General features: G+C 44.9%; 1 protein-coding gene across 3 annotated transcripts in view; it reads right to left on the bottom strand.

Moving 5' to 3' along the window:
• The window catches only part of garnl3 (GTPase activating Rap/RanGAP domain like 3), a 59,328-nt gene extending 39,132 nt beyond the window's left edge, over positions 1-20,196 (bottom strand). For 2 of the 3 annotated variants that reach the window (XM_068573478.1, XM_068573480.1), the window contains exons 1-2: positions 19,547-20,196; positions 243-312 (exon numbers count right to left, since the gene is read on the bottom strand). In XM_068573478.1, the coding sequence (XP_068429579.1) occupies positions 243-312; positions 19,547-19,644 (168 nt within the window). In that variant the 5' untranslated portion in view covers positions 19,645-20,196. Of the gene's footprint in view, positions 1-242; positions 313-4,842; positions 5,153-19,546 lie in introns of those variants that run through there. The other variant, XM_068573481.1, reaches the window with a different exon arrangement.
• Positions 20,197-27,265: the final 7,069 nt, after the last annotated feature.

Genomic DNA, 27,265 nt, shown 5'->3' with positions numbered 1-27,265 from the left:
ATCCACGCCGGCAAAAAGGACCACACCCTGTACGTCATGACTCATCGGCCCCCCTCTGTCGTCCGTCCATGTCAACAACACAAAAAAAAAAAAAGACGGCAAGGCGGAAGGGAAAGAGACAGGCGGAAAAAAAGGGAGGGGAGATCATGAGCAAGGAGAATCAACAAAGAGGACGAGGGGACGATCACAGGGAGACACAAAGGCAGCAACAAACAGATGAGTGCATTGTGGGTGGGACTCACCAGCTCCACCGAACCATAGTGTTTCCTGCTGAAGTCTCCACGCCTGCAGCCCAAGTCCTCCGAGGCAGAGCTGCAACACAAACGCATGGTCAGACACATGGCCTGTCTGTCCTCCATCACACAACACAGGCACATATACACTGAGGCGGCTGCAGCATCCGCTTGTCTCCGGTCTTTCTTGGATCTCACTCTGTCTTCTCGGTCATGCCTACTTTGTTCACCCTACGTTCTTTCTTCCTCTCCCTCTCTCTTTCCCTTCCTCCCGTCTGAGTCTTTGTCGACGTGGTAGGGCGGCTGGTGGCATGGTGACTGGCCGGGAGCGCTGGCCAACCCCAGTTCTGATTGAGACGCCGGTCCTGATTGAATTAAGCCACAGTGATAGATGGAGACCAGCTGGGCGAGCGGACCGCTGTGATGCGCACAGAGTCGACACATCCGCTAAGACGGAAAAACAGACTCCCGTCTGCATGTCGAACATGTGGATTTTGAAGATTTGGGCTCATTCAGAAGTTTAAAAAGCATTATGAAACATTATGAGGTATCAAATATGAGGAAAACAGTGATCCAAAGACTTTTCATCTAACGCCATCATTACCCTCAACTCTATTTTTGCTTATTACAACTAAGCAAATATTAGCATGTTCACACGCTACATTACGATGAACACTGATCATCACACCAACATATTAACCATGCTCGTGTTAGCATGTGCTAACATTAGCTGTAAACACGGCTGTCGCACTGCTTGCGTAGACTTTTAAATTCAAGTAAAGAAGCATTCAAATGCATTACGAAAAGTTTGTCCTCAAAATGTGAACACATGAAATTATTTTGCTATGATACACACAAACCTAATAAGTTGAGGAGGACCAAGTTGTGTTGGTACACGCACGAGGAGCTTAGCTGCCTTGTTCTTTACATTTTGTATTGATTACACCCAGGCTTCACCTCAGCACCTACAACTTAATATTACAGCTCCAGCAACACAGGCGTTGGCCGGTCGTGTGGTGTTTACCCACATATTTTATGTCATAGCCACAAAAACAAAATAAACAGATACCGAGACGAGGGAGCCGGAAGCACAAAAATGCAAACTCATTTCCACCTTTTACTGCTCATTCCTGCAGCTCGCCACACAGCAGCGACTGGTAGGCCGCGTGCGTGCACATGTGTGTGTATTTCACGTGTGCATAAGTCTTTATGATATGACCTGCATGTTTTCGCTTCCTCCACATGCCCCCCACACCTCTTCTGGCTCTCCTCAACTTTTCTCCTCGCTGGTCAGGTCTCTCTCTCTCTCTCTGCAGAGTGGGGCTGTTAATATATAATGCACACTCTAGCTTAAAGGCCACGTTTTAAAGAGCGTCCGTGCCACAGGATGTATCCATCACCGTTTCCTTACCCACTCTATACTCTACATACTGACGTTTGGGGGCGGGGTCTGCTGGAGCGCCACCACACCATGTGCTCCATCACAGCATTTACCTTTATGCGCTTCTACTTTTTCCTTCTCAGCACCCAGGTTGTCTTTCCTCTACTGTCCCTTTAATGGCCATGAGAAGGATTGTACCATGGTGCCGGGAAGATTAAATGATACCACCACACCCAGCTACTAATGAAAACCCCTCCATCTCGTAGTGAAGCTTATCTCCTTCTATTCTCATCATCTCCTTATTAGGACGGTACTTATGGATGGACATGTTAGGTTCAGATGAAATTAGGTATTGATGTTTTTTTAATTGCATGTACCATCAAAAACTATCTTGTTGCTGCTGTTCATGAGGGATTTTTTGGTTTCATAATACCTTGTTTTCAGTGTCGAATGTCTTATTGAACACGAGAGATATTGAACACATGTAGGTAGCCTTTGGCGAGTTAAGAGCCATTTGTGCACGAGGTGGTTTCTGTCAGACCGCAAAGCTGTGCAGACACCTATTAAAGAGGTGGAACGAGCCAAAGAGAAGTGCCTTAAGTGTGATGAGGAACATGTACCTGGCAGCAGACCACTGGGAGTGCAACGCAGCGGAGATGCCATATTTAGATGGATTTCAAGTGAGGAATTAAAGCAACAAAGAAAAAGGTCCTCTAAAGTGTGAGTTTGCTAATCCTGACCAGAATTATAGCTGTATACAATACAACTAAGGGTTGAAACAGAATATACTTTATTCTTCCCTTTTGGAGAAATACAAACTTGTCCCAATTGTGTTTTTACTTCAATTATTCAGCAAGTGCTGAGTTTGATCAAATATTTATTTTAAGTCCAAAATAAGACAAATTAAAGAGCACAGATTTTATGTGGTTCGATGCCCATGTTAATTTTTTTTAGCCTCGTCTTTAATGAACCAAAGACATTATGTCTTTTATCTCACGACACTATTTGGGATGGTTTATACCTAAAAAGCCGATTGCATCAGAAATCAGCTGTATTTTGTGTTTAGTGCTAATTGGCACATGTTAGCATGCTAACGTACACAAATACTTTGGTGAACATGGTCAAAACGATACCTGGGACACATCAGCAGGTTAGCATCGTCATTGTGGGTATGCTAGCATATCAGAGTTAGCTCAAAGCTGAAGCTAATGTCCGTACAGACCACAGAGCTAACTAGCATAGCTTCAGGCGCTCAGTCTCGGGGTTATGAGAGGGATTGATAAACGACCTGCCTTACAGTCCTGACATGCTAATGCTGCACATGTCACAACACGGCTCAGACCATTACCCAGCATTCAAAGCTGCCCACATGTTTGGACATCATAACTTGAACTCTGCACTAAACAAACGGTTCGGTCACTTTCCCTCAATAAAAGTGACATTGAAAGCCTGGACCAAAGACAAATAGCTGTGAAACTGAGCAGTGGTAAAGATGGAGATTCATTCATCAACTGCTGCACTCAGTAATGTTGTACGGGAAAGATTACAAATCGTGGTTTCTGTCTCAAGACAATGGACAGTCGCCACACGTAGGACAGAGCAATGTGAAGCATAAATCACGCTGCCACCCATCATACTAAAACCTCATGCTGTCAGAGAAAAGAAGCCAATCCTTTTATCGGTTACGTTAGATACGGTATGACTCTTTAAAGCTTTAAATCAGCCCATGAAGAGGCTCTTGTTGAGATTGTGTGTCGACCGTAATGCCAACAAGCAGAAGCAACACAAAGTCTCTTGAGAGTGACGATGAAACAAACAAGCATGAAAAACGCATCAAACATTCAACAGCTTTCTGTCTCATACACATCTGGAAATAACATGTGCGATATAAATAATTAAAATTTCCTACTGCAGTTCCTAGACATGACTGCAACCATGTGACGCTAACATCTTAAACAATAACACTCCTTTTTTTTTCCTTCAAAGTGAGGGAACGGGGTAATAATTTTCAAAACTTTAGTAAATCCCTCTGGAATATAAATTTTAATCCAATTAAAATTCATCTGATCCTAGCGCCAAGACTTTAAATTGTTAATTAATTTAAAAAACAAAGTCACAGTTACAGATTGGTGCACTGCATGCACAGTGCAGCAGAAAACTAACCCATCAGACACTTTTTCTACCAGAGCCTTTTTAGATTATAATAAATAAAAACAGGTCACAAAGTGATGTTTGTATGGAAGCTAAAAATATGAGGATGAGCTGGTCGGAGATGCAGATGGCTCTCACACAAAACAGAGATAATAAGTAAGCAACAATCATGCCAGAACTGCAATATGATAAGTCATAAGAGCATTTCAGAACAAAAGGAGCCTTTCTGGCTCTTCTCCTCCCTCTCTGCACTAGTGGTGCAGCATGGAAAGGAGGCGTCTCCTCTCTTGGCAGCACTGTAAGAGCTTTATGATCACCGAGATCTCTCTCTGTTCAAGTGTAACTGCATTGCACAGCCTGGCATTTCCAGATCAATCCAATCTAAGAGGCTGGAAATGAGCTACTAGACTAAGTGACCCTGGACTACATCTGAACTCAGCTGTACAGTTTAAGCCAGATGCCTGCCTTCACTGTGGCTGCATACGTTATCATGTCGCTAATGCCAGAGCTGCATGTACCTCCACTCTACCGTGAACTGAAAAAAAGCGTGCAATGAATAATTCATAATGTCCCCTTGTGCATACTGAAATGTCTGCAGTCACGAGAGAAAAAAGGGTACAGCTCAATTAATAAGCAATAGAATATCCGCACAGACGAAGCGACTCAGTTTCACAAAGCTGCGCATGAAGCAGCGCAGTGGTTCAATTAAAAGCTGTTGTGGCTGAAAGAGCGTCAATACTTCCAGACTGGAGACTTGTGGATTCAGTAGGACTCAGTTCGCCAGCCATGCCAGAGTAAACGGAAAAAAAGATCCACAAATTATGCACTTGCTACACAACACACGACCCAAACTCCACATTCGCAGCGATCCAATGGCGCAATCAGGCACTTTTACGCATAACAGCTTTGACACCGCGCAGGTGTCTCCGGCTTTGTCTGCAGAATAAAACAAGCCAGTGCTGCAGGTGTGTGACAGAGCGACGACAGAGAGCTATGCATTCAACAGATGAGAGGCGGCATGCGGAAAACACAGGTAAAAAAGTAGGACGTGTTGTTTTTTGTTGTTGTTGTTTTTACCGATGATTGAAAGTCAACAGTTTGTTAGAGGCTGGATCCACACTGTTCATGTCCCCATGCGATGTCGTGTCCAGCGGACCAGGCGACAACAACAAACCGGCGTCTCGGTCTCTCTCCTCTCCGTGTGTGTGTTTGTGTATGTGTGTGTGTGTGTGTGTGTGTGTCCTCCCGTTAGGAGCGCAGCAGCATCGCTGCGGCGCGAACTCCGACAACAGCTGTTCGAATCCCGGCTGGTGGTCCGACTCCTCTTGGCTCGGGTCTCTACGATGATGAAGCGGAACGGCTCTGCCATAGGAGCTGTGTGTTTACTGTGTGCTCTCTCTCTCTCTCTCTCTCTCTCTCTCTCTCTCTCTCGCTCTCTCTCGCCCCCCCCCCCCTCCTCCCTCCCCTCCACAATGTGTTGCTGGAGGCTCTGCAGAGCAAAAGGCACCATTCAGAGCAGCTTATTCCCCCTTCTTCTTCTTCTTTGAGCTACTGTTACATCACCTTCAATTACGTGACGCTTCTCTACAGTTACAATATCCTGGAAGGCAAAGTGATGATGGGATATTCCTGACAGGATGCAGGACTGAGGCTGCAGGTCCATTCAGTGTGAGAGGAAATAGGAATTGGATTTAAACTTACATTTAAAAAAAAAAAAGAAGTGAATCCTGGTCAGTTAGGAGCAGAAAATGTCGCCTGCGATCAGTTTTGCGTCATATTATGTCCTATTAGCTTTCATGTTAAAGTCAATTGGCGTCATCATAAGTCATCTTTAAGTTGTAACTGACAGCTTTATTGATTGTTAGCTGATAGAAGTGATTAACTATTAATAATAAGAGCTATCTGTTGGGTTGCCAGGTTGTGAACAATCTTTTTGGCCCTATGTCACAAAAGTTGGTAATTCATCAGCATGCTGGATTTCTTACTTTCTAATAAGTTAAATGTTAGCAAGCTAAGCCCTCGGTCCAGTGGCCTATGCCTGTAAAGCATTAGTAAATTATTATAGTATAGTATATACGGTGTAATTATTATTCGACAGAGTGTCAGAAAGCCATGAAAGTTGAAAAAAACTCTTGACGATCGATCACCACATTTTCAAAAAAAAAATCTTTTAAAGCAGATTTTGGTCTTTACTCAGATCCTCAGCTTCAATCCCTCTCCGGCTCTCTGGGGTCTTACCCATAATGCCGTTCAACAACGGGTCCAGGCAATGATAAGGTCATTCATTCCTTTTATTCATCCATGCAGCCTCTCTTTTCACCGCTTCAAAATACTCTTCCCTGCCTTTCCGTCGACTTATTTAACAGGATGCGGCGACAACGTGGCGTTCATCTCACCGCTACCGCTTCCATGAGAGGAACAGAGGGATGGCGTGCTGCAACAAGCGTCCACTCATGTGGTCATTGGTCCCACAGACCCTAAAACATGTATGTGTAACAATATTAAATCCATACATCGACTTCGTCCCCTTTAAAGGGTTGTCTTTTCTTTTCTACTGGCCGTACTAAAAGTGGTTTAATTGGCTAAGAACTGAGTTTGCACATTCGATTATATTTGGAGGAAATATGGAAACATGATAAATAAACACGCTGTTCAAAAGAGCCAGGGTCAAAACATTAGAGGGAAGGTTTTGAAGACTCAAAGTAAAGTAACTAGTGATGTCACATGACAGTATGTGTGATAGAACGATGGAGAACCGAGGGAAAGAAGAGCACACACACACACACACACACACACACACGGAGAACCGAGGGAAAAAAGATCTAGAACGTGAGGGAGAAGACACTAATAAAACAGATAAATGTATCAAAAACAGTCAAAACAGGGTTTCCTTCTCTCTCTCTCTCTCTCACACACACACACACACACACACACACACACACACACACACACACACACACACGAGAAATATGAGCACAGTTAAATCTGATACCTTCACAATAGCCTAGCCGCAGCCTGTGTCTCCATCTCAGTCCACACACACACACACACACACACACACACACACACACACACACACACACACACACACACACACACACACACACACACACACACACACACACACACACACCATGAAAGAGTGCAGGAATGCTCGGCTCGGGCTACATGGCACTCAGCTGCTCATCAATCTTTAATCAGCAGAAACCCCCCTCTGTGTCGCGCCACACCACAAGAAAACACCTAAAGCTTCCGACGCGCGTGGCCTCCGAACACGGCCGCCTCCTTTTAAAGATCGCTCGTGTTGCAGTGCAGCTGAGCTCCGCCACGGCCTGGAGGGAGAGAGAAAGAAAAAGAAACCCTTTTCAAAAGAGAGACGCTGAAAAAAAAACGCCCTCGTTTTCTCACGTCAGGATCGAGTTACAAAGAACCAGCTCGAGACACCTGAACGCCCCCGCCTCTCATTAGAGCCCTGAGGACAATCTCACACACACACACACACACACACACACACGGAGACATTCATGCATGTTGCATAAACACAGCCTCATCCCATACCCTCCCATTGTTACACTTTGACACGCACTGCCCACATGACCTTTGCACGAGGGCTTCTGGTTTCTAACGGCCGCCTGCGTAACGAGGGAAGTCAGACGGGGAAGACTTCCTGTTCAGAGAGCGGCGCGCTAATGTGAGAGTTTCATTCTCTCCTGATGTCTCCCTTCATCACACTGACTGAGACAAACTGTTGGGTTAACTAAGATGGATACGGCTAAAATGATAATTCATTAATCTGTACATTATTATTATCTCAATACAATGTCAGCAAACCGTTGCCACCACCATACATTTGTATTCAGCCAAAGATTTGGATACTTGCTTTAAATCCAAACCTCTTATTGTATTTACGGTCGCTGGTGCCGATCCCTGGACGGGGTTCACCTGGGCAGGTCATCAGTTCATCTCAGGGCTCACACAGAGGCAGACAATCATTCACACGGCCAATTTAGAGTCCAATTAAAACCCGGGCTGCATGTATTTGGACTGCGGGAGGAAGCCGGAGGGAACCCAGACGGCCACGGAGAGAACGAGCAAACTCCACACGGAAGGAAACATGAATATTGTTTTTGGTTACGATGACCTCAAGTGAGCCCGGGCCGCTCCGGGCCTGACCTCCTTTAATCAGCAGGTAGCGAGCACGACACAGGAGCTCGAGCTCGGGTTGAAGAATCAGAAAAATAATACTGAAATAGCATCCCTATTTTTTTTGACACATTTATTAGGCTTTAAGGATGAACAATGCGTTCACTGCTGCAACAGGTTGCTCTTTATATCCTGAACTGTGAGACGCACCAATGCTTGTAACCCATCCAGTCTGCCAGGAACAAGGCTATGAGACACATCTAAGATGTTTAAATGGATATGAAAAGGGCATAAGACGAGCATTCATCCGTTCATTTTGTGGTGACCCGACTGTTTTGGGCAGTTTTCATGAAAAGACAATCCAAATGCCTCGGGCTCGTCTACTTTAATGCCATGTGCACATGGATTACCTCAACTCAAACTACACTTCAGTGCCACCATATTTTGTGTAAGGCTCTTAGAAGACACCTAAAGGGTTCACACACACACACACACACACTCAGATGCAGCTTTCCATTATGCTGAATAACCAGTGAGCCATGTGGAGCTACAGAAGGTTTCTGCATTAGGTAGGAAGTGAACTATAAACTGTGTGGCCCTTTAATTGTGTGTGTGTGTGTGTGTGAGTGTGTGTGCATGTGTGTGTGTGGGACCCAGCAGTGATGGACTATCCCAGGCTTTGCATTCCCCAGACAAATGCAACTTCAAAGACGGGGTCATTGATGTAGGTGTGAGCATTAAGGCGCGTGGGTTCAATCCATGTGTCCATGCCAGTGATGGTCGCCGCGCACAGGTACACAAAATGCAAGTGTGTGTCCACTCGCACTCGCACGTCATAGAGCCTCGGAGGCGGACGCCCGCGAAGCTGCACGATGCGGATCAGGGGCTCTTGACTCAATACTGCGCTAATCCCTCGGAGCTTTACGCCGCCTTCTCTCTGGACAGCTGCCACTCCGGCCCTTTAGTCTCAGCGAGTAAGCCGTGTCTGTGACCACGGCACCTTTCCCACGCGGCGGGGAAAACACCGCCTCCGTTACTGTGTGTGTGTGTGTGTGTGTGTGAGTGTGAAACATGCAATTAGATGTGCAGCTCCTCACACTGAATCACACTGGATCCAAAGGAGTTATTGCTTGAAATAGATTCGTAAAAATGAGTAAAAAAGCACGATCGCAAAGTGTACGTGACACACCGCTACAGGCATCAACGCCGCAGGGCTGTTTTCGTGTCGCACAGCATCCACATACAACATGCAAGTTAATATTTAAAAGCGTGGCGACGTCCCCATGTGCACGTTCTTAGCAGTCCCAGTAAAAAGGGATTTCCACTTCTAATTTAATCAGAGGAAAAAAAGAAAAGAACTTTAAATCTGCCCATTTTTCGCCAGTTTTTCTGCATAATGAGTATTTTATGAACCACATTTTTCCGTTAATACTTCTGCAAAAGTAGTGCTACAACAAATACCTCCCAAATGTAAAAATTCAATGCTTTTATTTGTCAAATTGAACATTTTTGATGGTCAAATATTTATTTTTTGGAGTTTTATAATCTGATTTAATCACTTTGGACTGTTTAATATTGAAAGAAAAAACACATTTCATCGACAAAGACAAAGTTATATAAAGTAGTTTATATGTATTTTCATATGATTTATTATGGCGAGTGCATTTCAGTGCAGTGTGTCCTCTGCTGAGTGACTATATGCAACAAAAATACCTTTTAAAGCAGTTTTGATGGCATCGTATCGCAATATATCGCGATATATCGATATGTATTGCGATACATATCGTATCTTGGGTGCTTGCCAATACACAGCCCACAGAAAATACTTCAGATTAATCAATATTATCAATAATAATTAGCTGATGCCCATTAATGCAGTATTTCCACATTGGTGCGCTGATACTTTTCACCTAAATAAATGATCCGAGTACTTAAATTTCAGTTGTTTTAGGGTGAAAATTAGCAACTGACTCGCGACTCGGACAGTTCAAGATATTCTGCGGCGCTCAATCTGTCGGTCATCTACACAAAATGAGCACATGTACGCACTCGCACGCACGGACACACGTGCAGACGATTTGGATTCAGACCTCGGCCTCTTTGTCTCCGGTGCGTCCCAAATGCCAGCGGGTCACCGCGTGGCCTCTGGGAAATGTCAGCGTGTCGGGCCGCAGCGATTGATGATGGCACTCTCATTAAATGTGATCAGGTGAATTAACCTTTTCGTCTGCAGCGGTCAGACCGGCTCTGGACACAACTCTGCCCTTCGGCCCACGGCTACATGTGTTATGTGTCGTCGTAGTGTGTGTGTGTGTGTGCTTTTGTGCAGTTTTATTTAGGACACTGACAATGCACTTTGGTCCTAAATGTAATAAATAATGCATCAGTTGCAGAACACAAAGAAACAATTGAGCTTGCTGAGGCGCCAGCTGCTCTCGACATAAACACCACTGACCGATGTATAGGTCAAGATATAAGGGGTTCATAAGTAATATATACATGATGTATATACTGTTTCAACTGCTAATAAACACTTAATTTGCATCTCATCCGCTTGATTTGGACTTCAGAGCGATGCAGAATCCAAAAAGGCTCAAACTGAAGCATTTTTACAACCATTGACCCTCCACCACATACCTTCTGATAAAGATATAATATTATTACTGTGCAGTATCCTCACATAACTTTCTTCAACCTCTCAAAATGTGTAATATTCCCATATAACTTTCCTCTTTTCCCTCTGTTCACAAACCAGGAACAGCACTCAGGAATAACCTTTTTATTGGTTATTTAACACTTTAAACAAAACTGTATCTAATACCTTTCTTGTACTTACCTTTTGTACATATACGGCCGTATAATGTGCTATATATACCATGTTTACCATATATACTGTTTTCATATTTTATATTTTTTTCTCTTTCTTATGATAGTGTTTTTATTTCCAAAGCTGTTGACTCAGAGTATTTGCACAAATGGCAGAATAAAAAAATAAAACCTTTGAACAGATAACATCACTGCTTATACAGGGAGAGTCTGCCCTCTTGTGGTTATGAAGTGTATCACACTTCAAATAACAAACACTATTTTATAATTTCCTAATGTATATTTAATGTGAACGCACTCCTGCATAACGTGTTATTTAAGGAACGTTTTATTTTGACTATTTTCCTTTTTTTTGTTGTTGTTTGATGTTTTGGACACGTTTCTTTATCAAGGAGTTCACTAATTTGTGACTGTATTTCTGGAACATCCGGCTATATTTTCTGGTTTGTTTTGCTTCCTTTCTTTTTTTAGGAGATATAAGAATCACATTTTCTGCATCCACAAAAGAAATACAATGGCTCCGTTGTTATTCGCTCCTGTTGCATGAACCTACACTTCCCAAAAAGCAGTTAATTCTATTATAAAATGTAAATATCAATCATTCATGGCTTAGAATATATCTATTTCTTTAAAGCTCCCAGAGGATGAATTAAAACACATTTGTTGATCCTTCAACTTTTCATCCAACAACATCATCAGGTCAAAATGGTCTTCCAATCGTGCTAAATTCAGCTGTACTACATGTTATGTGACAATAACAACATGTTAGCGTAGCTCACAAACACATTAAACTATGACATCGAACATAAACATTCTGCTTGTTTCTCGATAAGTTACGTTGGTTAAAAGCTCTGAAGACTTTGAGAGATGTTCATGAGAGTTGGAAAGACTAAAGAACATTTAAAGACCTTTTTCCTTTTCTTTAAAAAAAAAGAAAAAAGTGGATTATTTTTCCTCTGAATGATTCGTGGAAACAACGCGCAGTAGAATATGCATGTATTTGTGCACGTGCACACATTTAAAGCCAATGAGTGTTTGTGTTTGTGTAAAAGCAGAAATGGCTCAGGAGAAACAGCAACGTGCAATGTCCTACATGTCCTATTGCAGGACAACTATGAGGCCTACAGTCGGGGAAACTCCCTGTGGGATGTTTTTTTTGTTTTTTTTCCCCAAGAATGTCCACACAAAAACTTAATTTGATCCACATCTTTACAACCTCTGCTGAAAATACGCTCGTCCTGGATGATTCCACACATACTTTCAATCTGCTGCACTTCCATCTTCTCTTATTCTTTCACCCTTTCTTTCTGTGGCTCGCTCTCTAACCAAGAAGGTTTTTTTTTTTATCCCGTCTGGCCTCCCTTAAAACCGCAGGGTAAAAATGTACACGGGTAACCCTTCATGGGCTCCATTTCCTCCCCGGCCTCTGGAGGGGCGATGACGGCTGCAGTGTGCCGGTGCGACGTACCTCACGGTGTGCACGCAGGCGGCGTCCACCCTGTGCGGACTTCCTTTGATCCTTCTCATACTTCAACACACACTAACTTTCCCTTTTTGTTTTGCGCCTGGAAAAAAAAAAAGCCGGAGAAAAAAAGGAAAAAGAGTCCTGCATGGAAGTGGCATCCGAACCGCCGCCATGCGTGAAGTAGAGCTCGCTCTACGCGAGGCTCACTGCAGCCAACTACGATGGGAAATGTTTTTCCAGCCTCCGAGCTTTCCCGGAGCAGCGCACAGTGCATTTTAATGTGTAGGTATGTGTCTTAAAGCCATAAATGGAAGCAGATGTCCCAGTCCACGAGGAGACGTTTACATAGGGCTGTAATCAAGAGAGGGATTTTTCTTTCCTTTTTTTTATTTTTTGGGTATTTTATTTTTTTTCTCCAGTAATTTGAATCTATTTTTCAGACTAAATGAGCCTGGTGCTCTGCGTTGTGCGCATGGCTGAACTGTGCCGGGTTGTGCTGAGCTATGCAGCCACATATGGGAGTGATTACAGTCCCGTGTTTATCAGACCTCACTGAGGGACCGACTACACGGCTGCGGAGCAGAACCGGCCTCGCACACTATTTTCATTTTCCCAGCACCGAGCTTCCACGGAAAGTCAGACAAGAAGTAAACAAAGTTGCTCCGACATGTGAGCGCGCAATCACAACTCCAGGAAGCAACATCTCCGATGATACGGGTCTGCTCACAGGTGCCGAGCAGTGACACGAGAGCGGTGCAAAGCGATGTCCTCGTTGGTCAGCGCCAGTTGCAAGTTTCCAAATTGAATACACATCTGGGGTCGGAAAGCTAGAAAGAAGAAAAGTGAACCAGTTCTCTGTAGTTAGCTGGCGCTGCATTAGCCGCCACTAGCATAATAACCTAAATCTTCAACCCAGCTGGTAGGCAGTCAAGCTGCATTGTGGGAAATGTAGGTAGCTGGTAGGCAGCCATGCTTGGGTGAGGAAGAAAAACACATGGAATAAAATTGACAATATAATTTGTTCTGCTGCATTAATCTAGATTTTATTTGGTGATATGAGCGCTCATTTGTGTATTTCTTTTAGGCAATTTTTTTTTTTTTTTTCCAGTTTCTCAAATGTGAAAATGTCCTGGTTTCCTTAATCTTGACTCTTTGATTGTAGAGTAAATATCTCTGGGTTTAGACTTGATTGGACCAAACATGCTCTTTAAATACGTCACCTGGGACCGTTGGAAGAGTTAGGGAGGGTGGAAGGTAAGCAACAGCAAAAACAGTCATATTCGCAATGCAACGCCTCCAAAAAATGATGTTGTTGATGAAAAATGCCGACCTGCTGATCAGAAATGCTCCCGTGTCGTTTCCCAACAACATAAGTTGTCATTAATGTGGAGAACGTCTAGACCGAATGCTTCAGGTAAATAATGTTTTTCCTTAAAATCTCTTCAATAAACCGTCTACACTGCATCTTCACTCTCTCTTGTCCAATCCAAACTACGAGAAAGTCTGTGTGTGTGAGGGCAATATGTGAGTCCACAGTGTGCAGAGCAGAGGAGTGCATTAAGTCAGCACAAATGTCAGTAAGTCCATCAGTTCAGGTCCCGGCTGTCTGCTTCGTGACAGACCGTAACGCAGAGGGAGACCCGAGCAGCCCGGCCTCCCGCGACCCCTCTGTCTGTTAGAGGGATGGGCGTCCATGTTCGTGCATTCTGAGCACAGGAAACATGTGCGACATTCAAAACACATGTTGCTTTGAAGCCTACTTACTGTAAAAAGCTTCACCGGGAAACCAGAAGAGGACAAACGCGAATGCAGATTTCCTTTTTTTTCTCCCTCCTCTTTTGAAAAAGGCCCATTCCTTTCCGCAGCAGCAGCTCGGCTACATTTGGCTCCGGCCTCGTGCCAATCCGACAAACTGTGGGCTTCAGTTAATGAAAGCATTTCAGAGCAAATGCCCCGACGTGACCTCTGAAGTGAGAGGTTCGGGTAAAGAGGAGGACGAGTGGAGTGAAGGAGAGTCCGTCAGAGGATCTATTTTTGCCCCGTTAATGTGGCCGCGGCTCGAAGTTTATCGCCGCTGTATGAGAAGCTTTTTGTTCGTGGACGCCTGCTCAGACGGTAAAAGCAAGAAGGGGCCCGGATTGATTAATGAACAGCTCACATATCAAAGTCGACGAATCCAGGCCGTCTCTTGTTTTTCCTTCTTTACCTTTGTGAACGAGCTCCTTATCCTTCCCGTATTTGTTCTGCGTTACCAAATCAAACCATGTGTTCTAATCACACATTGCCCCCGCGTAGGCGCCGATGATGAATGGGCCTTTCTGCTCCCCGCCAGCGCATGCCTTTCCTTAAATGAACTACAAATGTTCTGTTATGGATTGACAAGACTCCAATGTGGTTAGTTTCCACCGCTTCAGAATCTGCTGACGTTGCCAACGGACTCATTAGAGAGCACGGTGCTGACCTTTTCTGATTCTGGATTCTGGCTCCATCTGATCAAATCTTCCTCCGGTGGTCAGTGTGTGTGTGTGTGTGTGTCTCTGTGTGTGTGTGTGTGTGTGCTTGCAGCTTCGCAGAATGTGTTACCGCCTGTTCGCATGGTTTTCCCTTTGTGTCTCTGAGAGTATACGTTTGTTCTGCCAGTTGCTGGTCAGAGCTGAGCCAGTGATTTTTCTGGCTCCTTCAAGTGTCACCCGGCCTCATCTCATTCACACGCAATTAGCCGAGGTCGACAGGGAGGCGGTTTGTGACCGCGAGTCACGAGTTCAGTCGACACGGTACAGTTGAGATGAAAATGAATGGGAAAGAAACACTCAATAGGTTAGGGTGCGTTGTTCCTGGAAGACTCCAGGGCGAAGAACTCGTCCAAAGTTGTGTGAGCTTGTTTTGTGCACCAGCACGATGAGCTCAACTGATTTGGCACTCCTATCACACCGCAAACTGACATCCATTTCTCAGGAAAAGTACCAAAATGGAGCAAATATTATGCATCGTGTGTCGTTGACGAAAGAATTGGGCGGCTGCATTACCCACAAAGCAGGTTTCAATGCAGCTTTTCTACCCCAAACACCCCATTAATGATGGATGTCTGTATCCAGATGTACTGCAGATACATAAATCCTTCATTCAATTGTCATGTACAGGTATACATGACATTTGACCTCCGCATTTAACAGGTATTTTGGGAGCAGTGGGCAGAGAACAACTTGTGTTTCAGCGTCTTGCTCAAGACGTGCAGACTGAAGGAGTTGGATAACGAACCCGCATCCTCGTGGTTCGATGAAGACCAGCTCCACCCTCTGAGCCAACTAGCATACACCAACATGCAGCCACCTGCAACCATCAACTAGCATAGCGGAGGGAAATGACCACACCTTTTGGTTGGGGTCAGAGATCCAGACTTTCTGCCTTCACCTGCCACCCTGCAGCTACCTGCTGTCATGAGACGACCGGCCAGCTGGCGGTCGGCTGGCTTTGTTAGATAAGGCTTAGTCACCATGAAGCGGTGCCCAAGACACAGTCAGAAATGCTGTAATAATGTGATGTGAAGTGTTTATGCCAACGCCGATTAATGTGTGGAGATTAGGACAAATCACCAGAATGTTTACTTACTTCTTGTTCACATTCAGAATAATCTTGTGTTTGGCTTCATTACTCCAAGATGTCTCTCAGACCAGAGGAAGAAAGTAATAAAGTGCTTTTACTCAAAGACAGTACTGAAGCGCATTTGGAGACGAGAACGCTAAAGTTACTACCTGTTTTTACCTGTGATTTTACAGGTACAAATAGGGAGTTTATAAGAATTTAGATTTTTTTTTTAGACTTCCATAAGCCCGTAGGATTACAGAGATGTGTCTTTTATTAAAATACGAAGTTGTAAGGGGTACATATTAACGCTTCAGTGAAACTTTGTGATCGGCGCGGCAAATTAACGGAGTTTACGTAAGTACTTAACTTTAACGGTTACTTTATTCATTTTTTAAACCACAGGTCTCTTCTCACAAGGGTAACAATCATTTAGAAATTCAAATGAAATTAAACAACCACGTGGTTGCAGAGATAATTGAGGAAACGTTTAATGAAGATAGGCGCTGGGGGCACTTGGTTTCCTCAAGGTTAAGGTTAAATCAGGGGCTTTTTCGTCCAGTCGGGGCTCTTCAGATGTCTATGAGACGGTTTAATTAGATGATTAAGGCCGAAAGAGGTCAAATCCTACAAAATATATAAAAAAGCGATAGCCAAATAAAGTAAATAAATAAAGTTTTTCCGTTAGCTCACGTCTCCTCGGGTCACGTCCCTTGTCAGCGTTAGCTAGAAAGCTATATTTTATCTGCCTGGTCCCTGAATCAGCGATATCGGGGTAATTCTCCCTGTCTGGGAGTATTTGTGTCAATGTTTTGCTTGTGAGGGTTGTAGTTATCCAACGTGTGCAGAAGACAACGCCGAGGAACACAAATGAGGAAGTCTGAAGGAGAGAAGAGAAGCCAACAAAGGATAAAGAAAGCTCCGGCGGAGTCTCAACCCGACGACTCGTGGCGGTGCGACGGAGGTAAATAATAAATGTTTCTCGACATCAAAGCAAAGTGCTGTTCGGCCCTTTTTAATCAATTTAGCAGGCAGCGGCGGGAGCGTCAGCAGAAGCTCTCCGTCGTTGTTATTACTCCCTCGCTTTCTGTCTCACGGCCGACAACATCTTGACAACAGCTTGTCAGGACCTTGACAACCGCCTGATGTCGCCGTAAGTCCCGCCCCCGTAGTTTCATGTCAGGTGGAGTGGGCGGACTCAAAAGTCTGCACCTGCAGAAGAGGGGCCGACCCCGAGGTTGGGAACCCCTTTAAAAACTACCTAACTGCATATAAAGTACTTAAAAGTAGCTTCACCTCAACCAGCTGCAGTACTTAACTATTGCATCACTAATTATGTCACATAAAATAATAATAATATAACACACGGGGCTATTTTTCTGCAGAATGCATATTTATACTCTTGATATTTGAAGTACACTTGCTGATAATACCTCTGTACTTGTAATTGTAATTGAGTATTTCCACACCGTTGTACTTTATGGTATTTTTACTTATGTAAAGGTACCGAATACTTCTTCCAGCACTGCCGGGTGGAGAAAAAGACATAATAAAACTACGTTATGATGTACTTCTGCAGTCAAACATGGAAACACTCCAGTGCGTGTGTGTGTGAGTGTCACTGTGTGTGGGAACATGTATGTTAACACACTGTGTGCACTGTCTGAATGTGTTTTGTTCATGCATTTCTGCAGGAAGATGAATTAAACACAGACTTCTCAGCAAGCATCCCTTCGCTCGAGTGTCCTCCATATTCCCCTTCGTATCGCGGAGAATCCATTTCCCCACGCACTTCAGGGCCCGGCTCTGATTGATCGTCTGTTCAAGCCGCCGTCTGAGAGACGGTCTGCCGGGAAGCGTCGCACACACACCCCCCACCCTGTGACTCCGGGTCCGCGGCATGCAGACAAAGAGGAAACCAGGTCCGTCATCACAACATGGGGGCGAATCAGGCTGATTAGAAGAGATGTGTCGTTTGAATGTAAGTGATTGGCTCAAAGGCGGCCAGATCTCGCCCCCGCATGACCCCTGAGCGCCGGGCATGACTCTATTCGGAAAGTGGGACATGGCAGACACACACACACACGGACACACACAAAGTTATCAGCTATTAGAGCAATGAAGCGAGATTCATGAACACCTCCGCAGCTCTGTGTGCACTGCAGTGGCAGGAAATGAGAGGAGGTGGAGCTGAGGTGATCAGAACAATACAATCAGGGTTAGTGAAAGGTGCAGCTGCCACAGGTGATTAATCGATTAGTCGGTGGAGAGAAAATGAACTGCTTTAACAATGTAAAATGTTCCCATGTAAAGAAAACAGTCATCAAATGTGAGCATCTTCTGCTTTTCCTGATCCAACATCACAGTAAACAGAATATTTGTTAAGGTCAGACAAAACTAGATAATAGTGTGCATCACCTTCAGCTTTAATATATTAAATTTGACATTTTTCAGTCTCGCTTAAAATGAGTGCTTACCCAGTACACCAATGGGATATTTCTACCTACTGTCAGCTACAGTTTTACCTTAAAACCGACACACAATGTGCAAAGAATACACATGTTATTAAGTGTGCATGTATACCGTATGCTTTATAGACCAACACGACAATAATGGTTTATTGCAGCCCAAATGACAGCAGCTCAAAGCTTCCTGAAGGCATCACCTGCTGTCATGCTCCATCATTACACTCCAACACACTTGCCATCACAAGTTCTTGACACACACACACACACACACACACACACACACACACACACACACACACACACACACACACACACACACACACACGCTGCTCAGCTCGTCCTGTGCAAAGAGGAAGGAACTAATGTGTCACATCAGTGAAAGTGAGAGCCTTTAAATAACACCAGGTATCTAGGGGTTCAAGCAACACACACACGCACACACACACACACACACACACACACACACACACACACACACTGACAAATGAGCATCACACAGGAGGCCGCATCTCTCGAAGGACCTCTAGGAGGTTTGTGCCACACAAAAAAAAATGAAAAAAGAGCGACCAGCACGCTGAGAAGGCGCATCCGCAGCACAGCAGGGGGTCTGTCTGTCACCAAGACCCCCCGTGCACGCCATGCGTGCGTGGCCTCGGGATGCGTGTGCACTCACAGGTGTCCGGTTGTGAGTCATGCAACTCCGAGCCAGGCATATCACCCAATAAAAAAGGTGGAATTGAAAGCTGCATGATCGCAGCGCTGCAGCTCGCGTTTCTGGGCGGCATCGAGCCGCTGCTGGGATGCCCGATCACACTCAGGCTTGGCACGAGACATCCTGTCCACTAAGAAGCTCTGATAACGTTGCGGCGTCAGGTGCAGGCGGTATGTACCCGTGCGTAACGCTTCCCACCCCGGCAGACATGCACAGTCCGGCCGGGAAGCGACCGCGCACGGCGTTGAGATGAGTGGTGATGAACAAAATGTGCTCTTTTTTTTAAAACCAGAGAGGGGAACAACCAGACTATACTCTTTGGAAACACTGCAGATGCTGGCTAAACCTCCCTACCCGATCCACACACACACACACACACACACACACACACACACACACACACACACACACACACACACACACACACACACACACACAAGGTGAAAGACCAGCATTGTGTGGCCTTTATGCAAAGTGACACTTCGAGGTTGCAGTTGATGAGGGAGAGTCCAGATCTGATCCCCCTCTGGTCCCAGACAGCAACAAAAAAATGGCTCGTGCCCCTCAAACAAAAGGAGGACCTACCTGGTAATCTCGAAGCTGCAACCCTTCCGAAGGAGCAGGGCTCTCTTCCGCATGATGCCTTTGTCTCTGCCGAGGTACACATTTTTATCTGAATTCATGGGTGCTGGCCGAGCAGGTAGACTCCGGGAAACAGCAGCGCCTCTTGTTTCTTTCTTCTTTTTGCAAAGGAAAAATCAAAAGTACAAAAAAAAAATGAGGGACTGCAAGAGGCGGAGGGAGACCACACAAAAAGAGAGAGAGAGAAAACCGGACTACTCGAAAAAAGAAGAAGAGGAGGGGAAGAAGAAGAAGAAGAAGAAAAAAATCCTGTGACGCTCGGTCCTCCTCGGCGGCGCGAGGAAAGTGATCCTGCAGACTTTTCCCCCTTCAGGCCGGACACGAGACGGCGTGTCGGTGCTTCTAGAGGAGCCTGCTGTGCGGGTCGGTGCTTCTGGTGGTGCCTGCTGCTGCTGCTGGTGCTGCTGCTGCACGGGTCGGTGGTGTCTCCATGCGGGTCGGTGGTGTCTCCATGCGGGTCGGTGGTGTCTCCATGCGGGCCGGCGGTGGAGGAGCTGCGGCTGTCAACCTGAGCGGAATGCGCTGAAATCTTAAACTGTGGGAGCTCACACGGCTCCTTCAGCTTCAGCTTCAGCCCGGCGCTGAGTGGCTGCTCATGACTTCACCGGGCTGATGGGAGGAGGGGAGAGAGAGGAAAAGAGAGAGAAAGCGAGAGTGAGAGAGAGAGAGAGAGAGAGAGAGGTTCTCAGACTGTAAGTGAGAGTGAGTTCAAATGAAGTTAAGGTTAGTGTGTGTGAGAAGGAGAGAGTCTGTGTTCTAGGCTGCAGTATGACACAGTGCTGTTGTAGAGAACAATATGAACCACACTGTGTATGATGTGCCTCTAAAGTGGGGTTTGAAAATACCGCCAGCAGTGCTTTCAAAAGGCTTTTGTGTTTGAAAAAAAACAACACAATATGTTTTATCAATTAAGAGCTCCCCCCAAACGAGACATACCTTGTGATAATATCGTGTATTTGGGATGCGAGCAATAAGTGCAAGCTGGAGCATCACTAATAATACAAAGAAATATGATATGCAGTGCAGACCGGCTCATGTATGCTCTGCGTGTTGCAACAGTTCTTTGGTTGTTAGATCCTCAGTTGTGTGTTTTGCTGACAGTCTGGACATGTGGTCCGTATTCACAAAATGTTCTTGAATTTGACTTTTGTTTATTCATGCGCGTGTCAAAAATCACATTGATGTATTGGAAGTTCGTACTGAAAAGGCTGTAACTGCATGTGACGTGTCAGACTGTTAATGTCTCATAGCAGCTTCAGATCCTCTCAACAACACAGACTGCCCTCTTTGATGTGTCTGAGCAACTTCACACTGATCGAGATGTCATGTAATGTCCAAAAAAAAACAAAGGAAAAAAGTCAAACGTATATTTCCACAAGTTATCCCAACAGAGTGTGCTCCACCAGCCGGCGGAGGAGACCTTGAAGCGATGTTTACTCTGCTCAAACAACGCTCCGCTCCAGCTGTGGGCGCTATGAATTAGCTGATTAGCTGTAAACATATAATGGGGTCGGGGTCGGGGTTGCATCCTGTGCTCCATTAGGGTGGGATGATGAGGGGGGACTCAGAGGGAGATGGGGAAGTATCAGCCAGTCCACATGAGGTCAGTGTGTGTGTCTGTGTGTGTGTGTCTGTCCAGCCTAAGAGACAGTTATGTCCATCAGGAGTTAGGGGAGACCAAAACAGAGCAAAAAGTGAATATTGCTCTAAATTCACCAGGTGGACACACACACACACACACAACTTTATTAGAATGCTAATGTTGTGCCGTAACGGCTAGCTGTTAGCTAACAGCTTTGCCGTATCCACTTCCATTAAATAACATGTCAGTGGTGTTGTTTCTGCGGCCCTCAAGTAAAAAATAAAAACAGTCCTTGCGTGCTTAAGGATTGTCGACTCGTGTAACTTACTTCCTGTTTTACTTTGGTGGCAAAATCCCTGAATTGTTGACATTTCTCGTACATTATCCCACCGGGAGCTACTTTTTGTATTGATTCAAGCGCAGCAGGTGAGTTTTATTGCGTCTGGATTCAAAAAGGTGAATCTCATTGATCCCGTGAAAAGCTAGAATTAATCTGAGAACGATGTGGCAATACAACATCAACGACGTCTCCCACAGAAAGGAAAGATATACAGGAACATCATCTCTGTACTTCCTACTTTGATCAGTCAATACTTGTGTAGTTGTTGTAGGTTGTTGCTTGTACGTTTCACCCCTTCTACCCAGCAGAAGAATAAAGCAAGCGGATGACTCCCACATGCTGTATGTACACACACACACACACACACGCACACACACACACACACACACTCACTCTGTCTAGTATGTCGGCCCACTGTTTAGACGAGGAATTCTCTCGACGTGACTCACGCAGCTGCATTCAAAGAGCGAGCCGGCCGTGTTTGTGTGATTGGAAAGACTTTAGTTTTGCAGCTCAACCCTTCTGACTCACGCCGATGCAACAGCTGACCACATCTCTCCACGGTCAGAGACGCCTCTAAATAGCTGCTTTCCCTTCACCGGCATTCAATCTCACCTAGGATTTCATGCAGGAAGTGCAACACACACCTGTTGAGGTTTTAATCCAGCATGATTGCAGAGAAAGACACCACATTGACTGTAATTAAAACTCCCCCCTCCCTCCCTTTCAACACCCCATTGTGTTTTTCACAAACATAATAAAATGCATGTATTACAAATGAATACCATGTGTTTCAAGTTCAAACGTCCTCTTGACTCCATAGCATTCACAGGTGGAGCCACGGGAGGTTACGCAATGTCTGTGCAGCCCGTTGCTCGATATTTACCGAACATGGACGACACTGAAAGGCCTCGTAAAGTCTGCGACCTTCAGCAGGACTTTAATGAAAACGAGTGTAAACATATTCTCTGGCCTTTTGAAAATCCTGAAGGTGGGAAAAAAAGAGGACAGAATAATATTAGAGCTGCTTTTAGTCTGTTATAGTCTTTGAAGATGGAAAGTTTTGGGGGCAAATGGAAACAGCTGCAAAGAACACCATACTCTCTTGTAACATGGCTATATAAGCAAAGAGTGGAGTATTTACACCTCCAGCAGACACAGAGCAACACTATCATTCATCTGAAGTGGTGTTTCTGGAGACCTGGCAAATGTAAGTTAGATATTCACTCTCTTATTTACTTTAGTTTTGGTCTCCACCGACCACTGAGGGTAATATCTCATGCAGCCAAATGCTCCTCGATATGTTCACCTGCGTCTGCTATTCGGTGCTGAGCAGGTGGAGTAACACGGGTTTCCAGAGCAACTACTTTCACATTATAATTTATACAATAGTGGATTCAGTTTACATGGAGAATACAGCACAACAGCAGGTTCTGCATCACCTTCTATTGTGTAGAAGTATGTCATAAAAACCAACAAATGAAGCTTGAGTGAGATTTGGAAATGTTCAGCAGTGTAGTGTGATTGATGAGACAGTTTTATGTGTTAATAATTATTGCTGTCATGAGTTCCATGTCTGCCCGAGTCTTCATCAGCTCGATCAAGTCAGTAATGACCAGCTGCCATTTTGAACATGCGCGTGTCCTGGGGAGTGAATGCGTGTGAGCCGGAGCCAGCCTCCTGCTCCCATCTTGGCTCGGTCTCCATCACCAGACTGAACCGGTGACCTCTAAATGTTCCTCTCGAGGTCATTTCATCCCGACGGAAGCAGGCAGCCTCCATTAGTCAGAAAGTGGCAATAAAGACCTTTACGAGAGGGACGGAGCGACGGGTCCTTGAATGAAGCCAAAGCCATCTGGGATAAATAGGTGAGCGAAGCGCTTTGCGGTGAAGCAACCGACAAGCGGATTCATTCGCACTTCAGTGCTCGATGTGTGACAGGATGTCACGGCATCTCAATACGTAAAACCAAAGAGCTACAAAATTGAAGATAACAAACTAAAAGCATGTATCTCATGTCACGCAGTATTTAAAGATTCGCGAATGGTAAAGCAACAGTTTCTTGCTACTCTCATGCGGTGTGGAGCCGGTTAGCTTAGCTTAGATTCGAGTACAAACTAGACTTGTGGAAACAAAGACCCATGAAGCAGCACCCCTCCAGCGCACCAGTTAACATGTTACATCTTGTTTGTGTAAACTGCACAGAAAGGGATTACAATTTGTACTTTTTTTTTTACCCCTTAGACAAACACAGGCTTTAGTTTTTATTTGGAAACAAGGACTACAACCCGTCCCGTGATTGTAGCTTCATGTTCAGCATACCAAAATGAAAATAGTCTTGTCATATATCCCTCAAGGCTTTTACACATCGGGTCTCTGACGAATGAACGACAAAAAAATACGATTCTGAATCATTCGGAGCAAAATTACTCATACCGGCAGCGGTTTGAATACAGTCACACTGGCAGAGGAGCAACAACAACAGAAAGATGGTGTAGAGAGTTTCCTTGTGGTGGAATTGTCTGTGTGAGTTTGAATTCCCTCTGTTAAACCATATATGTCTTTTACTGTGGGAGGTAAGAGCAGAAGGAGTGAATCTGGTTGTTGTCCATATTAAATGTGCCCGTTCTGCACAACGTGATTGGTTGATGCCTTTAATTGTGATGCAATAGCTCAGAAAAATGCCCCTTGTGCACAAAGAGCTTAACTCTTGGTAAGATAACGAATATAATAAGTAATTTCCCCCAAATGTCGGACTACTTCTGCTAATTCAGACTCGCGAGGCCACACATTATGAAGCAACAAAACTAATTATGCGCTTATTGAATAAGAGTTCTCGAAAGCATCCCGGCCTGCTGTGGCAGAGTCTGTTGCTGCAGGAAGCTACTGTCGTACCGTCTGAACCATTTGGATGAACAAAAGAGCTCTGTTGCACTGTCAAGTCACAAAAGAACATAATTGCATTTCAGCAATCCATCTCTAACCTGCAGTAGATTGGAGATAGTGTCCGTGATCGGGGGGGGAGAAGTACAACCTGGCAACGTGAGTGTGGAGCCTCCTCTCCATCTCTTCGCCTCCTGTCTCTGCTGCCGGGATAAATGGACTGATTCATCGGCGTCTTGCTGACCTGAGCAATAAAGCAAGAGCGAGGGAGCAACACAGCGTTGCCAGACCACAGCTGAGGTGAGTCTATCAGTGACACCGGGTCCCCTGCCAGCAGACCACCGCAGCCCAAATCTGCAACACGCTGTGGTGACGTTTAGCAAAAACAAAGCCAACACTGGCACACATTCTGGGTCGCAGAGTTGTTGTTTTTCGGGGCGGTGGGCAGCAGAGAGGGGTGTGTGTTGGTGTCAGCAGCTTGTCGTCCCCTGAGGAGGCTCAATGGGCAGCAGTGTGTACGGGGACGAAGAGGAAGAGCCGAGCGGCTCTGCAAAAACCACATTTTCAAAGGGGAATACACAGGGTGAAGCTGTTATTAGCTCTGAGTCATGGTAATACGGTCTCGTCGCTTACTGAGAACTGAAGCAAAGGACATGACTGTGGATTAAGGCGGTGGTTATTAACTGTTGTGACCCCTGAAATGGAAGAAATGTAGCACTTGTGCCCCTTCACCACAGATTACATACAGACTGTGTGTGGCAGGGAAACCTCATAGGCAGCTACCTTCATTTGAAGAGATGTTGAAATGACATAATTTGGTGCAACCTAAATATATGGTTTAATCAATTGGGGATGAGGATGTTGCATTAACAACTTAAAACGCTGGGGAAACCTCACCTTAAACAAAATAAAACAACACAAACACAACATATTGGTCCCGATCAAAATCATTTTGTGGATGTAAGGTTGAAAATGAAAAGAAACCTTTTCATGCTGCCGTCTCCTGCAATATGATGCACCTCATTATTATTCAAATCCATTCATAAAAGGCTCAAAGCTAAAGACCCACCGTCAGTGTGTGAGTGTGTGTGTGTGTGTGTGTGTGTGTGTGTGTGTGTGTGTGTGTGTGAGAACAGGTGCAGAGGTTTCGTTGGGGCTGAGGACAAAGACTTAAAGGACATGGTTGGCGTGATGAAGGACTTGCATGTTTACTTGCTTTTCACTGTGCTGCAGATACACTATGCACACACACACACACACACACACACACACACACACACACACACACACACACACACACACACACACACACACACACTTAGAGTTACACCCACCTCTCCTTCCTCTTCTCCTTCTTGCTTAAAAAACAAACAAACAAAAAATCACACAGTTAATCAGAGAGGTCACATGACTGAAATCATGATTACAATGAAACCTGCAAAGAAACAGCCAGTTTGTGCTCGTCTGTCCTCAAATAAAACCAGCAACGACCAGCACAAAAACCTCCAGTATTAATTTTTTTTTGCTCTTTTGACCACGGCTGCTTGCAACAATAAACATTTAATAGATGCAAAATCAGAGCAATCCTCCACAAGGACATGCGAGCACATGATCGCTGACGCCCCGCATTCATTCGCTCTCAAATCACAGCTGAAAACAATGAAAGTCAGGACCTCTGCCGACAGCACTTTAAAGCCATCATCCGTTGAAGGGATGAAGAGTATGCAAATATCACAATTCCTTTCAAACCATCTGTTGAGGAGAGAAAACATTCAGCGGCGTGTATTTCTGACCTCCATGTACAAAAACACAGTCCGGATGTTTGCTCCCATGTAGATTCTGCAGCTGCCTGCAGCGTGTGCTTAACAGCTGTAACACAACAACATTACAGAGCAGACATTAATGTTCATGGATCACTTCATATTCCACGGATGAATCGAGGGACTGTGCCTGTTTGTGCATTGTAATGTCTTCTTCTGTTTAATCTCAGTTGCTAATAAGCATCTCTGTATGAGGAATCATGCAGTCACCTCCACAACATCTGATCCTCCTTACCTTTCCCCTGAATCACTTTCTTCTCGCCATCTTTGAAGCACTTGAGTTGATGTATTTACCCAGAGTGCAACTTTGTTCTGAGGCTAATGTCCCAACCGCTTTGCTACTTCACATTTGAGATATTTGTGCACATTTGTGCCATCTTTGAACCCAACCCTCTCCTTTGAACGCCTACTGACCTCCAACCTCAGATCTGCAGAAAAAAGCGTTAATTATTCGTCGAGATATTTCAGTCTGGCTTAAAGTGGTAAAACCTAAGTGGCACGTGGAAAGCAGGACAAAAAAAACACAAGAGAAAGGACTCATGCGACAGCTTTCTGACACCCTTTCAACAAAAATGACAACTTAATGGCATTGGATTGGGTGGCGCAGATGTTCATGACAGTCGGTCCACCCCTTTAATCTCTTTGAGTGTCGGTTTAAAGCCTGAAACCTCGCGAGCGGCAAGATGCAGAATTGAACACAGCAATCGCTGTCTGGTGGTCTGCGATCACAGATGTCGACTTAATGACGGCGTGAGAGAGTGTGTGTGTGTGTGTCTGTGTGTGTGTGTGTGTATGATATGACCGTGCATTCATTTTGCATCTGCATTGGTTTGTCCACTGAAAAGTGTTTTTCTGTGTGTGCAGAACTGATAAAGCACCATATGAAGTCTCAACAAAGCACATCAGTTGTTTTCACAGTGGTGTTTTTTTGTCTTTTAAAGCATTTAGTGTAGGATTTAGTGGCAACTAGTGGCGAGGTTGCAGATTACACCCAACTGAATACCGTAAACGTCGGGTTACGAGCCGCTACCACCTTT

This window comes from Clinocottus analis, unplaced genomic scaffold, assembly GCF_023055335.1.
Source record: "Clinocottus analis isolate CAN_PGR_092001 unplaced genomic scaffold, fCliAna1.0.p SCAF_13, whole genome shotgun sequence".
Classification (NCBI taxonomy): Eukaryota; Metazoa; Chordata; class Actinopteri; order Perciformes; family Cottidae; genus Clinocottus; species Clinocottus analis.
The sequence above is the reverse complement of the archived record's forward strand: the minus strand, read 5'-3'. Positions and strand labels throughout refer to the sequence as shown.